The sequence below is a fragment of the Eptatretus burgeri genome, chromosome 11 (genome assembly GCF_056783735.1).
Source record: "Eptatretus burgeri isolate ZD-2024b chromosome 11, Ebu_testis_v1, whole genome shotgun sequence".
Classification (NCBI taxonomy): Eukaryota; Metazoa; Chordata; class Myxini; order Myxiniformes; family Myxinidae; genus Eptatretus; species Eptatretus burgeri.
This window is the reverse complement of record NC_140971.1, coordinates 57,487,820-57,505,644: the sequence shown is the minus strand read 5'-3', so window position 1 is coordinate 57,505,644 and position 17,825 is coordinate 57,487,820. Positions and strand designations below refer to the sequence as shown.

General features: G+C 43.5%; 1 protein-coding gene across 2 annotated transcripts in view; it reads left to right on the top strand.

Moving 5' to 3' along the window:
• The window catches only part of FANCC (FA complementation group C), a 46,845-nt gene that overhangs the window by 27,678 nt on the left and 1,342 nt on the right, over positions 1–17,825 (top strand). Inside the window, exons 10-14 of one of the 2 annotated variants that reach the window (XM_085846586.1) lie at positions 1,628–1,703; positions 1,901–1,988; positions 4,397–4,553; positions 12,019–12,207; positions 17,091–17,825. The exon at positions 17,091–17,825 is cut by the window's right edge and continues 1,342 nt beyond it. In XM_085846586.1, the coding sequence (XP_085702712.1) occupies positions 1,628–1,703; positions 1,901–1,988; positions 4,397–4,553; positions 12,019–12,207; positions 17,091–17,297 (717 nt within the window). In that variant the 3' untranslated portion in view covers positions 17,298–17,825. Of the gene's footprint in view, positions 1–1,627; positions 1,704–1,900; positions 1,989–4,396; positions 4,554–12,018; positions 12,208–12,697; positions 15,881–17,090 lie in introns of those variants that run through there. The other variant, XM_085846587.1, reaches the window with a different exon arrangement.

Below are 17,825 nucleotides of genomic sequence, written 5' to 3'. Positions count from 1 at the left end.
GTAAAAACCAAAGGGACGAAAGTGCCAAGAACCAGCAGTGTGACCTCCGCAGAGCGAGCAAGTGGTATCTCATCAAGTTAGGGGGTTGATTTATGTTGTTGCAGTCTCAGGGCTCGAGCCCACTACGAGGGGAAACGTCGGCGGGCGTAAAGTAAAGCAAGCGTTTTCGACCCCGAAGAAAGAGAGGATGTCCAGCGCCTTTCGAAAGAACAGAGCAAATGATGTCGTGCCTCGGGGAATGGAGTGCCCGGTGCCCACGGACGTCGTGCCTCGGGGAACGGAGTGCCTGGCGACAGCCGACGTCGTGCCTCGGGGAACGGAGTGCCCGGTGCCCACCGACGTCGTCCCTGGGGGAACAAAGTGCCCGGCGACCGCGACGTCGTGCCTCGGGCAACGGAGTGTCTGGCGCCTGCCGACGTCATGCCTCAGGGAATGGAGTGCCCAGCGCCCTCCGACGTCGTGCCTTGGGGAACGGAGTGCCCCGCGCCTGCCGACGTTGCGCCTCGGGGAACGGAGTTCCCCGCGCATGCCGACGTTGCGCCTCGGGGAACGGAGTGCCCCGCGCATGCTGACGTTGCGCCTCGGGGAACGGAGTGCCCCGCGCATGCCGACGTTGTGCCTCGGGGAACATCATCTCAAGGAGATGGGGATGAGCCAGGCATCTCTGCCTGGGGGATTGCCAGACGGAGGCCCCTGGAGTACCGGCGTAAAGTTGACGCAGCGACGCACTTCTTTGGCGCATGCTCCCAGACCTGACCTGACATTGCAGTATCTTTATCACACCGTCTCCTTACCTCTCACATGAGTGATTGCAATATTGATGATGATGGTGCAGCATCTTTATCCCACGCTTTCCTCACCTCGTGACTCATCCTGGTGATTAATATATTGATCATGGTGCTATCCTTGACAATTTTACATTTTCTTTGACTAGGAAGTGGCCATGTTCAGTGTGCCAACATGGGTACTCTCACTCTGGGGGGGAGGTGCACAAAGTAAATTCGGAAATTGACATAGTGTTATTTTTGCACTACATAATTATATTATCATGTGTTTGGAATATTCACTTACTCCAAAAAATATACAGAAAACAGTTACACTTGTAAAACATCTCTACATTATAATGCCAAGGGTTTGCAAAGTATGCTTTGGCAAAAGCCAGTATCGGTAAGCAATTTTTCAACCTGAAATTCAAAATTCCCTGGTTCCATTTTCTTTGGTTTTGTGTTACAATATGGTACGAGAAATACCTGCTCACTTCAGGAGCATTGCCAAGTAGATATCGCCCGCTCCCCACACCCACCCCACAACGTGGGTGGGGGGGGGGGAATATATTTTTGCACCCATTACCTGACCCTGAGTACTACCAACATGTATGCAAAATTTGGTGGAGATCGTGCCAGCCATGTCTTTTTCTATGATTTTCAGATGTACATACATACAGAAAATTGCCTTATTTGGTGCTATATAAAATTACAATATTTTCAGTAAACCCCACTCCTATGAAAGTGATCGAAATATTTGCAAGAGCCAACAGAAAAATGTGTTGTTTTTGTTTATGTAGATACACTTGCACCATTTGTTTCATCAAATTTAAAAGTATTCTTCTCTCTGCATCCTATTCAAGGTGATTTCTCCTTGGCGGTCTTTGCTTCCTACTTGTCTGCATCCTCTGCTTCCTCTTTGTCTCACACGTATTGAAGGTAAATCCTTGCCAAACTTTCAGTTGTTAGTACAAGCTGTGAAAGCCTTTACTACTCGACTAAGAAAGATTTATGAAATTTAAATAAGGGTTGCAGTGTTCTTCGATATTCTGTTCATGTTTGAAAGTGGTGGACTGTTTTTCAGCAATGTGTAAGTATGCAGCGATATTTTCATGTTGTCATCGTGTCTTTCCCAGACATTCAACCTTGTTCCTGGAGCCACCACTGTATGGCACTTGCTGCTATTTTTCAACAGGCTGCCGAAAGTGTTGTCAACTCAACGCAGTGCGTCCCTTTGACTTGCATTCTATGAATTTCACTTGCATCATTCTGTGGAAGCCAATCGTTTCTCAGCATTGCTTCAAAAGGAAACGTTTATAATCACCTTAAGTTCATGCTTGTGCTTTCTGTATTCAACATCGTCACATGTATAAAGCACCTGGCTGTGGGTTTGCAGCGATTCTTGCAGTCGTGCCGCTGACGCAGTGCCCTCTGTAGGTTAGAGCAGGAAGTTGTAATTTGTTCAAGGTGCTGGCGATAGCTTACCTACTCTTCACGAAGGACACTGTGGAATCTTTAATGTCCACCTACTAATCCTAGCAGACAGGATGCCCAGTTTAACATCCATCCAAGGGAGGGGAGGGCACACACCCTGCCTGTAAACATCAGGTTGACAGTTTATAGCTGGGCCGAAATTCAAACCCAGGCTAGACAGCTCAGAGGCGAGTGTACATACCTATATGCTAGCCTGCCAGCCCCAGATTTTTGCATTGACGTAATTTTAAGGGTTAATTATATTTCTTTGAAAAGCACGAAAAGAGCAGTGGGTGCAAGACCAGAAAGGAGGTGGTGGAAGACAGAAAGGCCACTGACCTGTTTGCGATGCAAAAGTAACAGGCCCAGGCACTCAACTTCAGCGTGGGAGATTCCAATAATCTTAAAGCCCTTGGTTTCCATGATAGTGGGGCAACTTAGCTAAATGTAGCATAACAATTGTGCATTTTGTGAGGAAAGCACCAAATTTGGCACACCTAGTAGCCTATCATATTATGAACAGATTTGGATATTGGGCCATCTCAAATTCAGCCGCTGATGGCTGTGGCAGCCATTTTCCACTGCCATCAAAAATTTTGAGATGGCCCAATATCCAAATCTGTTCATAATATGATCGGCTACTCGTGTGCCAAATTTGGTGCTTTCCTCACAAAATGCACAATTGTTATGCTAAGTTGCCCCATTATGACGTCAAGCTGAGCAAGATGTGAGGCAGGGGAGCTAGCCCAGATGGGAGAGCAGGACTCTATCAAGGCCAACTTTGAAATGTGGTTTGCTCAAGAAAGGTCATGGCTGATAGTGAGACCCAGGAGTTTGAATGACTGAACTTCCTCAAGAGAATTCTGAAGAAAGTAGATGGGAGGGTTCGTCAGGTGATCCTTTCGGAGAGAGATAGTGAGATTTGTCAGGATTGAAAGACATTTCAATTTTTTGAGCAGCTTGTGATTTTTTTTTTCAATGTTGAAGAGAGGGAAGAGCAAGTCGATAAAGATGATATTTTGGAGAGTCAGAGAGATCATTGATGAAGATGAGGAATAGGACTGGGCTCAGAACTCTGCCTTGGGGCACTCCGGCCTTAAAGAGAGAGGAGATGAAAGGATTCTGTTGAAAGCCACGCATTGGCTACGAGAGTAGAGGAAGTCAGTAAGCCATGTATGTAGTTGGACTTAGATGGCATAGCCAAACAATTTGAAGAGCAAGGTGGGATGCCAGACTGTATCAAAAGCACGAGATACGTCCAGAGACATGGCCCTGATCTCATGCCTGACATTGAGGGCCTCCATCCATTGTTGGGTGAGTAGAGGCAGCATGTCCAAGTTGGAGTGATCTGGTCTGATACCAAATTGGTGGTCTGAGATGAAGTTTTTGGAGATAAGGAAGGATTTCATATCAACAGTGATGATGGATGAAGTTTATTTTTGTTTCTCTCTTGCAAAACAGAAGTTTGTGTTAGTGCACTGTGAAGGAGGGTATGAACTGTGACAGTAAAACAGCGGGGCAACTCTTGGGCACTAAATAAGTGAAAAGGGAATAAACGGACAGAAAAAATAGAGACTCACGGAGAGAGGTTGGGAGACTCACGGAGAGAGGGTGAGAGACTCACGGAGAGAGGGTGAGAGATTCACGGAGAGAGGGTGAGAGACTCACGGAGAGAGGGTGAGAGACTCACGGAGAGAGGGTGAGAGACTCACGGAGAGAGGGTGAGAGACTCACGGAGAGAGGGTGAGAGACTCACGGAGAGAGGGTGAGAGACTCACGGAGAGAGGGTGAGAGACTCACGGAGAGAGGGTGAGAGACTCACGGAGAGAGGGTGAGAGACTCACGGAGAGAGGGTGAGAGACAGACAGACAGACTGTTACCTGCCAGTAAGAGGGTTGGGTTAGGAAAGGTTCATGGAGTGAGAAAATATTTCAGAAAGTGAATGAGGGAAGGGAAGGGGGCGCACTTCCGGCTTGATTGAAGCCCTTGCACGAAGAATGGGATGGCACAGCCTCTGGAAGGTGTTTTAACCTGGGGAGAGGTACAGAATAAAATTAAAAGAGTTAAGGTGTGCATTGAGCCATATTTGTTACTTTAGATAGTTTTAATCTTTTATTTGAGTTTCATGGATGATGGGTGGTTTTGACTTGCGATTTCAGAGTGCCCAGCAACCTCCCCCTGATGATGGCGGCTATAGGTGATTGGCTCGACATGTCACTTTGGCTCTGTGTGCTACCACTTGCTCCTTCATCTCCATGCACATTTGCTGATCTTGCTTCCCTCTTGAGCTCCACAGCAGATAAGACCATGGTCAAGGTGAATGGGGAAGGCTATTGAGCGATTGTGCAATGTTGAAAAAGAAGATGTAAAACTTAATATATTTTTGTCGATAATGTAACAAGTCGACATCAGGAGATTGAGATCATGTTAATACACCTCCTGGTGTTGTTACAATCCACACGGTTATTGTACTTTCAAACAAATCTCTCATTTTTAGGTCATCTCTTCGAGCATGACCTAATAATATGGGTGTCGATGTCCTTCGATCCGTCCGTCCGTTCACAATAAAGTTGAAGCGGGAGATCTGGTCATTAGTGATCCTGATAGAGGTTGATGAGACGTACACGATGGTATGACTTTCAAGGTCACCGAAGGTCAAGGTCAAGGTCACGAGGCCTTTGAAGTTGTGAAAAATGACGATTTTCAAATTCTATCTCCTCTGCCATTTCTCAAGCGATCTTGAATTTGATTGTAGCATATGAATCTATGGGACAATATCTAAATTTGGTCGGGCCGGATTTTCGATATTCGCTTTCGTGTCACGTGACTTCAAAGTTGGCAAAAAATGCGAAAATGACGATTTTTTTCTCACAGAGATGACCGTCACTCCTGCACGGGTGTATTTTTATTATTCCTTTTAATCCTTCCATCGCCATTTGATTTTTATCCCTTCTTCTTGTTATTGAGCTTCCTCAACTGGCCCATAGCATTTAAATTGGTGATTTCGTTTCTGTTCTTGCTTGCCTGTAATAAATTATTTGTTTAAAATCAAAGTGGTGTATTCCTTTGCTTCCATGCTGCAAATAGGCTCTAATTGTTGGAGCCCAAATCAGAATGAGTTCGTGGAAAGGTTGTGATCGGGGGTACAGACCCCCCCCCCACATCTCCCCCCTTCCCTCGCCCCCCTTCCCTCTTAATTATATATAGCTCATGTAAGAGCTTATACATGTATCACACACAGGGCAAAGACATTGGAGACATTGGTATGCATTTACTTGAATGACAAGGACACTGAACAATGATAGACAAATCAACACAATATATGGCATTTGAACCCGGGTCACAGCTTCATGGGGTCAGTGCTCGAATGCCAAACAGTCCAAACTTTGGCCTTTGCTACTTTTTGCAAATGTTGGCAATCCAGACTTTTTCCCCGAATTTTCTCAGATAGAGTTGAAATATTTAAGAATGTGAATTCAGTATTTTTCTTTACTATCGCCAGAGCCTTGCTCTTTTAGATAGAAAAAGCAAATGATCACCTTCTTCAATCTATATTAATATTTCGGCATGCCCCTTTCTTTGTTCCACCATCAGATTTTTGTTACTGCATGAAATGAAACAAGCGTTGACATATATAGTAATGATATTATTGTCTTCCTTAAGAGGCCCCTCAAAATTCGTTTTGATGATTATGGTAGTTAAATCTTATTATCTGTATTAATATTTCGGCACGCCCCTTTTTTTGTTCCACCATCAGATTTTTGTTACTGCATGAAATGAAACAAGCTTTGAGATATATAGTAATCTGATGGTGGAAAATCTGATGGTGGAACAAAAAAAAGGAGCATGCCAAAATATTAATATAGATGATATTATTGTCTTCCTTAAGAGACCCCTCAAAATTCGTTTTGATGATTATGGTAGTTAAATCTTATTATTATATAATATATTATATTATATTAATATTTCGGCATGCCCATTTTTTTGTTCCACCATCAGATTTTTGTTACTGCATGAAATGAAACAAGCTTTGAGATATATAGTAATCTGATGGTGGAACAAAAAAAAGGAGCATGCCAAAATATTAATATAGATGATATTATTGTCTTCCTTAAGAGACCCCTCAAAATTTGTTTTGATGATTATGGTAGTTAAATCTTATTATTATATTATATATTATATTATATTAATATTTTGGCATGCCCATTTTTTTGTTCCACCATCAGATTTTTGTTACTGCATGAAATGAAACAAGCTTTGACATATATAGTAATGATATTATTGTCTTCTTTAAGAGGCGCCTCAAAATTCATTTTGATGATTATGGTCGTTTAACAGTTCATGTTCTCCATTTGCAAAATGGGAGGAATTATTGCACAAAAAAGAAATAAAAATGTTTCCCATTTTTTAGAGGACCACTAAGATGAGTTCGTAAAACATTTTGTAGAGTTATATTAATCACTATATGGCATAGTAAATTGCTCATGTTATTGAGCTGTCAATAAGCTATCAATCATAGACATATAATAAACTCACTTGAGTATTCATATCTCTATTTCAATGCGTAATATCAAGCGGTACCTTCATGATAACCTAATAAAACTGGTCTCGATGTCCGTCCGTCCGTATATCTGTTCACAATCAAACCGATCGTGATGCATTTTAAGGCTTTCCGAGAGCTTACCTACACTCCCGCACGGTGCTGTTTTTATTATTCCTACTGCACATCATTAGAACATAGATCGTGGATGGATGCACAGATCCCAGGAGAACAACTATAGCTGTACAGAACAATTCATATTATCGATGGATAAAAATGATATTTAATTGATATTATAATAGATTGTTGATTTAAAATATCTTCAAATTTTGTGAGTTTTTAGTTTGTTGTGAAATATTAGGTCCTCGGGTCTCCGCATAGTGGCGTACAGGCTTAAGTCGTACTTCTGTTTACTACCGTAGAAAATCACAGAACCATCCGATCGACATGCTGTTAACAGTTTCAGAATCAGCTAAAATCTACAAGATATGAATATGTAGACGAAATTGATCCGGCCTTTTGGATCACTTTAAAGTAGGGTACCCTGTAATTTTATTGTGCTCTATGGATCCTCCGGAACTCACGAATGGTACAGGTTGTGTAGTCATTAAACTACGTGGTAATGTCATCGAAGTGGAGCTACTGCGGGACAGTCAAAGGGGAAAACCTGAATGATAATCAATGGATAAAAATGATATAATATATTGTTTAAAATACATTCATGCTATCTGTCTTTTACCATAAGTTGCCAGTGACGCCCATCCAAGACGAGCACCTTTACTAGTACACCAATGTTTGAACCAAAGCATGATATAGGTGGATGTGATAGGAAGCTCACTGGATGACGGGATTGGGGCACAGCCTTTGGGACCCCCAATCTTTGATGATAGGAAGCCATGGGGTAACATTCCCGGGTCAGATTGCGGGAGAGTGTGTCGGAGTGGTGCTGAGGTGTCGTCCACCTGACGGCGGTCTCCTTGGGTTAACCTGAGGCGGTCCCTTCAGGTGGGTGCCTGGAATGTCCTATCCCTAAGAGACGATGATCACCTGTATTTGTTGTCAAAACGCTTGAGCTCGGATGATATCAGTATTGCAGCACTCTCTGAGGTTCGGGAGACTGGATTGCGGCGAGATAATGTTGGGTGGTTACACCTACTATTGGTCTGGTCGCTCTGATGGTTACCATACTCAAGGAGTTGCTGGAGCTGTGTCCAATAAGCTGACCCCAATGATAATTGAGGTAACACCGGTCAACGAGCGTATTATGAGGCTAAGGATTCGTCACTCCTGAGGTGTCATTTTTCCTGGTCTCTGTCTATGCTCCGACTGAGGCGAGTGATCTCACCGTGAAGGATGCATTCTACACCACGCTCAAGTCTGTGATTGATTAGTGCCCCAGACGAGATACACTTCTAGTCTTGGGGATTTCAATGCATCAACTGGAACTGATAGGGATGGTCAGGAACTATGAAGCAGAATGGCACTAAGTTCCTTGACTTTGCAAGAAGTCATGGAGTTAGGGTGGCTGGTTCATGGTTTCAGCACCCACAAGCTCATCGCTGGACTTGGTATTCCAACGCTGGTGGTGTGGCAAAGGAGATTGACCATGTCCTCGTTGATGGTCGCTGGAGGATGATCCAGAACTGCAGGGTCTACCGGAATACTCAGTTCCTCAAAACAGACCACCGGCTTGTTGTAGCAACTCTAAAGCTGCACCTTAAATCCGAGAGAATGATACCATCCCAGCCTTGGCTGGATGTTGGCAAGCTCAGGGATGAGAGAGTAGCTGAGGAGTTTGCGAACAGGCTGAGTGGATATTTGAGGTGTCTGGGTGCTTTGGGTGGTCCTGAAGAGTTGTGGAGTGCCTTCAAGACCACCGTCCTTGATGTTGCCGGTGGATGTCTTGTAACTCACCACAGGGCAAAGAAGAATTTTGTCTCTCAAGGGACACTGGATACCATTGACCAGAGTCGCTGGGCTAGGCTGAATGGCAGAGCTGAGCTCTTCAGGGAGCTAAGGGGTAAAACTGTACGTGCACTAAGGGTGGACAAGGAGGCCCGTGTGCGAGGAATCTGTGAGGAGGTAGAGCATCACCTGTGGACAGGTGATTCTCGTCCCGCTTACAGGGGAATTCGCGCATTGCGTTCATCCAAGCCCATCCCTCGGATCACTGCAGTTAGAGCAGAGAGTGGTAGGCTCTTGACAGAGGAGTCTGAAATGAAGGCCCGCTGGGCCAGTTACTTTGAGCGGTTGTACCAGGCTGATCCACCAGCTGTCGAGTTGGACATCAAGGGTGTTAAAATCGAGTTGCTGACCCTCCAATCAAATGTGGTCCACCTTCGCTTGTGGAAACACGGGCTGCGGTGAACCGGTTGAAACGGGGTAAAGCTCCAGGGATCTGTGGCAATCTGTGAACTTCTCAAAGCTGGTGGAAATGCTGCACTCATGTCGTTGCATGCAGTTTTGTGCTCTGCCTGGAACACAGGCATCATCCCAACTGATTAGAAGAGGGGCCTTGTTGTCCGTTTCTGGAAAGGGAAGGGTGATCGCCAAGACGCAACAACTCCCGAGGGGTGACGCTGCTCTCAGTGCCGGGCAAGGTCTTTGCTCGGATCATTGTTGATAGGGTTCGCCACCATCTGCTTGAGCACCAGCGTCCAGAGTCAGGCTTTCCACCAAAGAGATCAACGATTGACCGTATCCTTGCTCTTCGGGTCCTCACCGAACGCAGACGAGAGTTTTGGCAGGGGCTGCTTGCAGCCTATGTTGATCTCTGTAAAGCGTTTGATTCAGTGAATCGGGATGCCCTCTGGAGGATTCTTGGTCTTAGTGGGGTGCCACCAAAACTGATCGATCTGATGTCTGAACTCTACTCTGGTACTGAGAGTGCTGTGAAATGTGGTGGTACCATCTCTGACTTATTTCCAGTTGTTACTGGAGTTCGTCAGGGGTGTGTACTGACCCCCACACTTTTCAGCACTTGTATGGACTGGATTCTCGGGAGGATGTCGAAGAGATCAAGCTGCGGTGCATCGTTTGAGAATGTCAAGATCTCGGACCTTGATTTCGCAGATGATGCAGTCATCTTTGCGGAGACTTTAGATATCCTTTCTGGGGCCCTCGAGGTGCTGAATGAGGGGTCGAAGCCGCTGGGATTACGGGTTTCTTGGGTCAAAACTAAGATCCAAACTTTCAATGACATCTTGGATGCTGCTGTCCTGTCTGTGTCTGTTTGTGATGAAGATGTTGAGGTCGTGGAGAGATTCACTTACCTTGGCAGTGATATTCATGTCTCTGCTGGCTGTGAGTCAGAGGTCAATAGACGTCTGGGTCGGGCCTGGGGAGTCATGGATTCACTGGATCATGGGGTGTGGCGCTGCCGGTACCTGTGCGGGAGGACGAAAGTCTGAGTCTTCAGGTCCTTGGTGCTTCCAGTCTTGCTCTATGGATACGAGACTTGGACTCTGACCAAGGATCTGAGACGGAGACTTAATTCCTTTGGTACCAGGTCTCTTCGGAGAATCCTTGGCTATCGCTGGTCTGATTTTGTGTCCAACGAGCAGTTGCTGAGAGAGACTCGGATGAGATTTGTTACCTGCATAGTCCGTGAGCATCAGCTACGGCTGTATGGACACGTGGCTCGTTTTCCTGACGTTGATCCTGCTCACCAGATTCTCTCAGCGATGGAGTCTCGTGAGTGGAGGAGGCCAATGGGCCGACCACGTGCCTCGTGGTTGCAGCAGGTTGACCAGCATCTTAAGGAGATGGGGATGGGCCTGGCATCTGCCTGAGGGATGGCCAGACGGAGGCCCCTGGAGTACCGGTGGAAAGTGGATGCAGCGACGCACTGTTCTGGCACATGCTCCCATATCTGACTTTACCTGATAGGAATCATGTTATGATGATGTCAAACTGTCATTCCAATTTTTAAAATGAAAAGTTTATTTAACCTCAATGATTTGTTTGTTAAATATCATTTTACTGCTTATCATTTCAAAAGGCATTTTTCTGTGGTTTCTATTACACTGGACAACGAAGATTTTGCTACTGGGGTGGAATTGTATGTTCTAGACTAAATTGAGTATGGTGATTCTGAATCTGAAGTCATAATTTTCTCAGCATGTCAGGATTTTGAAGTATACATCTGGTCCAATTACAGTAGCTTGCCCTGGTGGATGATTTTGAGTGATCATAATTATTATTATTTTTTGGGGGGGGGGGGTTTCAGGTATAGCAATACAACTGTTGTAGAATATTATTTCTCATAAAAAGAGCTTTAGAATGCACTTTAAATTATTAAAACTAATCTGGGTGAGCTAAGCAATGAGCATGGTGAAAGGTTCCACCAAGACATTTCAATCATGGAAACTTGGTATCGAGGCCGGATCAACCCAAACATGATGGGTGATTACTGCTGGTTCCTACAACAGGAGACCAATTCCACCCACAAGCGCAAGAGCAAGTGTCTCACACACTTCTGAACACGTATGAACAGTGCCTACACTGACGATTTTGAAAGTAAGAGTGTAAACTTGAAGTGTTTTTTTTCTGAATCACTCACAATTGGGCAGATTTCCCGATCAAGTTTACACCCCTTCTAAGATTACCATGTTCTAATGTTTTATTAATTCCTTTTTCTGCAACTTGTTTATGATCTTGGTTTGTATACTACACATTACACACAGAGATCAATCATTGTTATGTGAATATATGTGAAAGTAATTACTAAGTACTGATATTAGATGTACAATGTGGCAATCTGCAATAATAAAATATGTCATATAACATGCTGGGTATCATTAATACATATGCATATTTTGAAAACCTGATGCGCTGGCTAAATTCTGACTGCAGATTTGAAATTGGCAGCCAAGATTTAGCCAAGAACACCGACATTTCCCTTAGAAGCAGATTAAAAGTTTTTTTTGTTGTTGTTGTTGCCCAGTATTGTCGATTCGATTGTACAGGGTTCGTCGATTCGGTTTACAAAATTAGTGTTGGGTATTTTATTACACTTTTAAGAACACGATTTGTGCAATGACGTTTTAATTCCTGAAGATGATGAATTGGTGGTGGAAAACATCAGGTTCACTGAACTACAAAAACATTTTGGATACATGTGAGGAATTATTTGGCAGAATGATTGTTGATATTTTAAAATGTAATGTTTGACCCTTTTGAATAATATTGTCTGACCGGATTGGAATATTCTTTTGAAGCTCCTACCCTTAACCTTCCCAGACTATGCTCGTACAAGCAAGTCAGAAACTCCGGGGTTTTCTCCGCACAGACCCGGCTGCCTCCGTGAAGCATATTGAAGCATTATGCCCATTGCGGGTTTTCTGTCCTGACTTGGCTGCAAGACTCGTAACCCTCAGCCTTCTCTCCACACCAGGTGAACTTGACCTCGCCACATCACTCTGGAAATGGGTAAGTTCAAATACAAGTTGAGTCTGTGTTTATCTCAAAAAAGTTTTCCTCTTTCAAAGTTTATAAAACTGGCATTGGATGGTTTTTTAGAGATGTTTGTTGTATTTGCATTTGTCATCTTCACTTGCATCGTTTTTCTTTTGGTAACCTTACAAATCGTCCTTGTAGAACCTTTTTTTTTCGTTTGTATAGGTAACATACACCCTCGTGTTTGACTCTTCCTGGGTTTTTCAACTTATTTGTGATGTTCAAATTCTAGGCTCATGAAAAATATGAGGTTTTGTTTTTGACATGTGGTACCGCAGGTGGAATTTTGTAAGTTTGATGGTGGTGTAATGCAAGATTACGGAAAAAAAAACTAAACTAAGGTCTGAACGAATGTATAGTAATTAAGCAGATATTTTATTTATTTATTTAATCGACTTCAATGTCCTCAATTGCATTAAAGGTAATAGCCGTGTTTTCATCTCTACCCCACCTGCATTTGCAGGATGTTGAAAGCGGTCAAAAGATTACAGTTACATTGGAAACGGTATTATAGCAGTGGCCTCTTCATATTCACACATTGAACATCAGTAAGAATATTCAAATAGTTAACATTTTCATTTCCATTGCAACGATATTTTTGAGAAAGGTTTGCCAATATGCAGCAATCTGTCAGAACTGAGACTCAGACTTGCAGTTCAGATCAATTAGCAAATTGAAAAGCATGTTATAGAAAAAGCAAATACCAATGTTATCTTTCCAGAACATTATTATTTAGTTAATATTATTTCATAATAGTAACATTTATTTATTTCATTAAAAATATCATCCTCCATTTGTATGGGGTGAGATTTCATCCTCCCCTACAATTCTGTGTTGTTATGGCTGTCATAGTTGTGCATGTCTGCTTGTATTTCTTTCTTCAGTTCAGTTGGAAAATTGAGAGGTTTTTCGTTTGTGCTCCAAGGAAGCAAAGTTTGGGTGAATAAAGGAAAGAAAACGTTGGTGACAGGCCATCAAAAGCCAAAACATCCTGACTTTCTGAAGCCAAAACATCCCGATAGAATTTCATGGAGTCCAACTGAGGAAAAGTGGATTGTGCAACCGAGTGGGAGCATGCATTTCCTGTTATTGTAAGATATGGAAAGCCATTTTGCCTCCTGTACAGGACAATGTTCGTTTGCAATTTGGTTGTTGTGAAAAATCACTACGAATCGGTACAAAGGTCAGAGAGGAAAGCCCAACTTTCAACAGAAATTTCCTCCTGGATCTGAATTGTGGAAATCGGAAATTGCTCAACTGAAAATTTGTCTTAAATTGTGATTCGTCTTAAAAAGTTCAGGACTGAAGCAATATTGGCCTGCAATAAAATCTGCTAGCTTTCTGGCTCACAAAATGAAATATTTCTCCGATGGAAAATTCATCACGCATTGCTTTGTTGCTGAAATAGTCTCCCTCAGAATTGCTCCTCTCTCGGACTAGATTTTGTGTAAAACCAAAATTATCTTGAAGAAGGAAGGAAAGCATATTGACTTCATTTTTTGGATTCCTTCGTGGCCAAATGCAGGTCTTCTCTGCTATGAGAGGCTATTTTCAAAAACTGAGGACGTGTTCTGGAAATGCCTTCTTTCAAAGTATTTTTATTTTATTATTATTGGTGTTAATTTGTTGGTGTAATGTATTTGCACATCTTGTCAAGTGCCATCACGCGTTTTTGTGCCGCGTTGTCCTTGTTCAGGTTGGTGCTCTCGTGGGCCTCGTTCAGGTCTGCAGCCGTTTTCCCTCTTTCTCTTTTCCTGTTAATTCATTATCCTGCTTGTTGCATCATTGTCATTTCATTTAGGTGGGGTTCTCAGGTGCCAAAGACAGAGTCCAGGAGCAGTTGGCTATGACAGGGAAGGATGGGTAAAGAGAGTGAGGGGTTTGGGACACAAGATTTGGATGCAAACACAGAATTGAGGTGTTCAGCCTTCTCACGAGTGGAGTCGGCTGTGGTGCCATTTGAAGGGAGGGAATGGGTGGAAGGGGAGCATACACCAGAGACAGACTTAATAAGGTGCCACCAGGTTTTAGAGGAGGGAGACAAGTTTGAAAGGTCATTCTTGAGGTTGGACAGATGATATTTTCTGGCTCTCCTGAGAGTGGACACACACTTGTGGACTTTTTGAAAAGCACCGAGATTGCCTTCGGTCGGATTTGCCTTCCAGGACAAGAAGGAAAGTTATTTAAGAGCAACTGCCTCACCACAGCATTCAGTAGATCACAGGCAGGAAGAAAGGTAGAATAATTGAAGATGAGGTGAGATGAATCTGTGCATGAGAGAGACAGCAGGTTTCTGTGGAAGAATTCCCAGGCTGAATCAACAGCGGTGGTTGATGATACCAGTCCCAGGTTCATACCAGTCCTGAAGTGCATTTAAAAAAAAAAAACCTATAACCCTTTTTCACATTTAAACAATGCCCAAATATTCACAGCATTTTTCAGGAATGTATCGCTCTCGAATGTTGGGGTCTTACAGTGTACAAGATGAGATCCAACCCCATTACTGTGGTGGGGACCTGACCAACAGAAAATGCGTGCCACACATTAACCTGTCTGTGGTACACAAAACAGTTTTGGGAGCAGCTGGGAACAATTTAAATTTTAAAAAGGCTCTTTTAGCTAAATATTTGCATAAGTCCACAGATTATGCATGAGCGTAGCAGAACTACAGCCCCCTACATCTCTGTCGGATTGTAATGCAGCCAACCCTGGGAAAAATTAAATTCTCAATTTTATCGACCAGTCAACTCCAGGGGTGTTCCCTCTTCATGCATAGGCCAATCAGTGCATCGGTTGCATAGTACTTCATGTGAATTTTCGATGTTGATCTGAAATTATTGCACTTTCATTCGTGGTGGCATTAGTCTCTCCTCATATGCCACCTCTGCACCATTGGTGTTTTAAAAGGTTCAAAAATGCTGGGCTATTCAATGAGTCTTCATTTGTACGTGGATATTATAAATGATTGACTGTGTAGGATCCTCTTTTGCTATAAACGGTTAATGCCCGAAACATCAAATATCTTGCTTACCATGGCAGTTAGCATACCTCGATTAACGTCCTATCGAGTTTATCTACTTAACTGAAGCAAACATTGATAGCAAACTGGCACCAAGTCTGTGTCGGTGGACAGGTATAACAAAGGATGGATTTCCATCCTTTGTTCTACCTGTCTGCATCCGCAGATTGACAATATTCACCAACAAGACTTGTTTTACCCTCAACATTGAAAAATCTTAATTTGCTTCGTGTTTCTTTATCTACATTTTTGCGATTCACATAATTTCGTGTAAAAGCAGGTGCTGGGGTGGGATAAAAAAGCCGTGTGTCCAGGGCTGATGTAAAAATAAATAATAAAAGCACATGTTTTTATGCTGGATAAACCCCAGGGGTGCAAATTAACATTTTTATCCACTGGCCAGCAGGGCTAGTGACTAGAAAAAGTTACCGGCCCAGCAGAATTTCTACCGGCCTGATAAAATAAAGACAAAAGTCACAAATTTGATATCAAACACTTTTAATATACACACATGAGTGAGTTTGATGAGTGAGGTTGGTTGGATGAGTGAGTTTAATGGAGGAGGTTTGCAGAATGAGTGAGCTTGATGGAGGAGGTTGGGTGGATGAGTGAGTTGGATGGATGGATGAGTGAGTTTGATGAGTGGGGTGGGGGGATGATGCAGGGAGGAGGTGGTTGGGGGGGGGACCTTTTTTGTGTGGGTGATGGGGGGGCAGGGGGTTGTGAGTAGTGCTTGGGGTGGGGGATTTTTGTGGGTGATGGGGTGGTTGTGGCTGGTGGACGATGGGGGGGGGGGGTTGTGGGTGATGGACAATGGTGGGGGTACTACTCGTCCACCCAACATCACATATAAACTCACTCATTAACCCAACCTCACCCATCAAACTCACTCATTCACCTAACCTCACCCATGAAACTCACTCATTCACCCAAATTCACTCATTTAACCAACCTGGGCATGAGAAAATGCGTCCAAACTGCGCCAAACCGTCAAATCTCGCGCAATCACGCGTAATTTGGAACGAGATGAAAACAGACAAAATGGCCGCCACAGAATTACCGATGATTTCTGCGGACAAAAACAGTAGTTCTAGTTGAGAAAACTCGTAGAGAAGCTAGTACAAATTGTACAAAATAACAGGAATCACCGGTGATTCGCCAGCCGGGCAGGTAAGGCAGTATTGTGTACCCGCCCAGCACAAAAGTTAGCCGCCATTGGCGACCGGGCGGCCGTTAATTTGCACCCCTGAACCCCCTCGCCCCTACCCCAGCCACAAATAATGTTTGCATATCATGCTGTCCCACTATTCCTGATGCAAGTTCTGTATTGCTTGAAATTCTGCCAAAGCCAGGAAAGATTATTATTCCCCTCTAATATACTTAATGCCTGGTGTTGGCTTAATGGTTAGGGTGGTGGGCTTGGGATCTGATGATCCTGAGTTCAAATCCCACTTGGCTGTTGAATCAGAACCAGGTGGGGTTGACTCTGCCTGTCATCCTTCTGAGGTCGGCAAAATGAGTGCCAGCTTGCTGGTATACTGTGTCGGAGTGGCGACCCGTTCAGGATTGTGCCCAATAGCCAAGGAGACTGCTCAAGCAGCACCAACGCTCTGCACAGAATATGGTCCCAACGGATGGATGGATATACTTCGATTATGACATCATATCGCTTTTAAAGATTAATGACATCACTTTGTGAATGCAGAAGAAAAAAAAATTTGGTTCTCAGCTGTAATTTTATGGCAAGTTAAAGTTGCAAAAACATATAATTTTCTTTCATGTAGCAAAAGCTTTTCTCTTTTTCCACTCCTTTTAATCATTCCAATTTCTCCACCAGCTTGAGCCCTCTCCTGTGATGGTGGATCATGCAGCCAGCATTTTGGATTTTGCCAAGCGTGTGCTCTCTACTTCATTCTGCAATGATATTTATCCATCTTGGTTACCCAACCAGAGTTCAACTTCGAAAGACACTTCCGTTCTTATACCAACACATCTCTACCACATCCTGGGCTTTTCAAGTGATCCAGCATTCTCGGCATGCTGACTGTATGCATTCCGCCCCCCCCTCCCTTCTCCCGCCCCTATCCCTACACCTCGCTCTCCTGAACACTTCGATTTTCATTACACACAATGTATTTAGAATTTTAAAAGTAGAAACATGTGCACGAGGTCATTTGTTATTGAGTATGTACTGCATCAACTGTAACATTAAAAATCCTCATCATTGAACTGGTTAACTAAGTTATGGGACATCTTTTTTTCCAGTTGTGAGAATTATTTTGCATACAAATTTGAGGTTCATGGAATAGCGCGGAAAAACTGAATGGATCGGGATGCAACAGAACAAAAGGAACAGTTGAAAGAGCATGGCATGGAAGAACCAATTAAGCTGCTCTATACACTTGTAATTAATTAGCCTCATCAACTCGGTAGATCATCAGAAAGCTCCACTAGACCTCCACAAAAAAACATGACACACAATTCATCCATTTATAGTAGTTATGGTCTGTAAAGTAATGATTTTAGTGCTTTTGTTAACCATGGCTTGTTCTTCAGGTAAATTTTCACAGTT